This window comes from Triturus cristatus, chromosome 7 (assembly GCF_964204655.1).
Source record: "Triturus cristatus chromosome 7, aTriCri1.1, whole genome shotgun sequence".
NCBI classification, from domain to species: domain Eukaryota; kingdom Metazoa; phylum Chordata; class Amphibia; order Caudata; family Salamandridae; genus Triturus; species Triturus cristatus.
Genome location: NC_140590.1, coordinates 1,160,543,965 through 1,160,545,897, shown reverse-complemented (window position 1 = coordinate 1,160,545,897; position 1,933 = coordinate 1,160,543,965). Strand labels below are relative to the sequence as shown.

Sequence of the window (1,933 nt, the reverse complement as noted above, 5' to 3'; positions counted from 1 at the left end):
CGAGCGTCCTTTGTTCCATTTTGGTGCCTCCCCTAGGGTGTTTCCCGTTCGGCTGGCTCGTATTTGAGCTTCCGTACACTTCCGGATTACGCAAGTGGTCAAGTGCCTCGGGACTTCGTTTTCTTTTTAACCAGGTCCGTTTCAGTTGGGTCCTGATCTCTGCATGTGGGCCCGTCAGTGCTTGAACTGGTCTGTTCTCTGTTGCTACGCTACCATGGAGCATGGTGCTTCTTGCTTTGCTGCCCCTAGTATGAATGTCCTGCGCCTCATTATAAATGAGGCTGTTGCTGCTGCTTTCCGGGCTCAGGAGGCAGATGGCCCTCCTGCTAAGGTGCCTCCTGGTGGACTGAGTCTGCCTGGTCCCTTGGCTGATGATGTGGGCCCCAAAGAGGAGGATTGTGTGCGTGGTCGTTTTGTCCAGGGGGCGGAGTTCTCTGATTTGTTTGGACATGTCAGGGGCAATCTGGGTTTCACTCCTCCTGAGTTGGATGTCCTGGAGGATGACTTTTTTACTCAGTATCACCAGCCTGATCCTGAATCTTTGCCCTTACACAGTGCAGCGCGCAAGGTACTTACCCATGAGTGGAAGGATGTTGATAAGTCAGTTTTCCCTCTCTTTTTGAGTAAGCGTTATCCATTGGAGGGGTTTTCAGCTGAATTCCCTCAGTCAGTCAAGGTTGACAATTTGATGGCTGGGTTTTCCACGGAGGGCTTAGTTCTGTCAGATGATGCCCTTCCTTCTGCTGCTGTTGATAAGCGGGTGGAAGGGGCCGTGAAGTGTTCTTACGCCCCTTCCAACTTTGCTGTCAGTGCTACGACCTACTCCAACTATATGGTCCAGTCCCTGCTAAAGGATTTCCAGGCCCTGGCTCTTCTGTTGCAGGAGGGAGAAGATGCCTCCTATCTCTTGGCTCTTATGGAACTGCAGGTCGGCTATCTCTCTGACATTAACTTTGATACTTTGTGTGCGGCAGTGCTGGCTTCTGGGGCTTCCAATGCTGCTCGTTGTCATAGCTGGATGAGGTCTTGGAAGGCGCAGTCCTCTCAGATGTTGATCCTGCTTAAATTGCCATTTGTGGGTTCCAAGGTGTTTGGGCCCCAGCTGGAGGACTTGGTCAAGCAATCAGCTGAGAATCATGAACTTGTAGCTCCTGTTCCGCCTCCTTCTCGGGGTTGTGGGTTTGCTTATCGCTGTGCTTTTGGCTTTCCTTTAACCAGGGGTGCTTCGCAGTCCTTTCGCGGCAGGGGTCGTGGCCGGGGGGCCCCTGGTGGTACCAAGTCCTGAACCCAGTCCGGTGGTTCTGCCTCCGCTCCTTCTCCAAAGCAATGACTGTCTGCCTTTTCTGGTTGAAGACCGCATTTGCTTCTTTTTTTATCAACGGATGAGTCTTCTGGATGCCCGGGCGGTGCAGACGGTGTCCTCAGGTTACCGGATCAAGTTTTCCTCTCCTCCCCCTCCAGTCTTCCGGGAGACTCCTCTTCCGCGTCATCCTCTGAGATGGGCGGCCTTGCTGGAGGGCGTGCACTTCTCTTGGAGAAGGCAGCTATTGTGGAGGTTCCTCCTTTGCAGCGAGGCCCGGGTTGTTATTCCATCCTCTTTCTGGTCTCCAAGAAGGATGCGGCGGACCTGCGCCCTGTTTTAGATCTGAAGAGGGTCAATCTCTATATTCCTCGTCGTCATTTCAAAATGGTGACTTTGCTGTCTATCCTGAATCTGGTGCTGCGAGGGTGCTTCCTTGCCTCCCTAAGCCTGATGGACACTTATCTACATGTACCTATCCATCCTGCGGATCAGCAGTTTCTCTGTTTAGCTGTCAACTCCCAGCACTTTCAGTTCCGGGTGCTTCCTTACAGCCTTTCATTGGCGCCAAGGGTTTTCACAAAGCTCTTGGCCCCTCTGGTGGGTATTCTCCATTCCAGGGCTCTTCAAGTT

General features: G+C 52.8%; 1 protein-coding gene across 1 annotated transcript; it reads left to right on the top strand.

Moving 5' to 3' along the window:
- The first annotated feature begins 214 nt into the window (after nucleotides 1-214).
- Nucleotides 215-1,285, top strand: LOC146811320 (lamina-associated polypeptide 2-like). Its single transcript, XM_085615057.1, has one exon. The coding sequence runs from the start codon at nucleotides 215-217 to the stop codon at nucleotides 1,283-1,285; it is 1,071 nt and encodes a 356-aa protein (XP_085471183.1).
- Nucleotides 1,286-1,933: the final 648 nt, after the last annotated feature.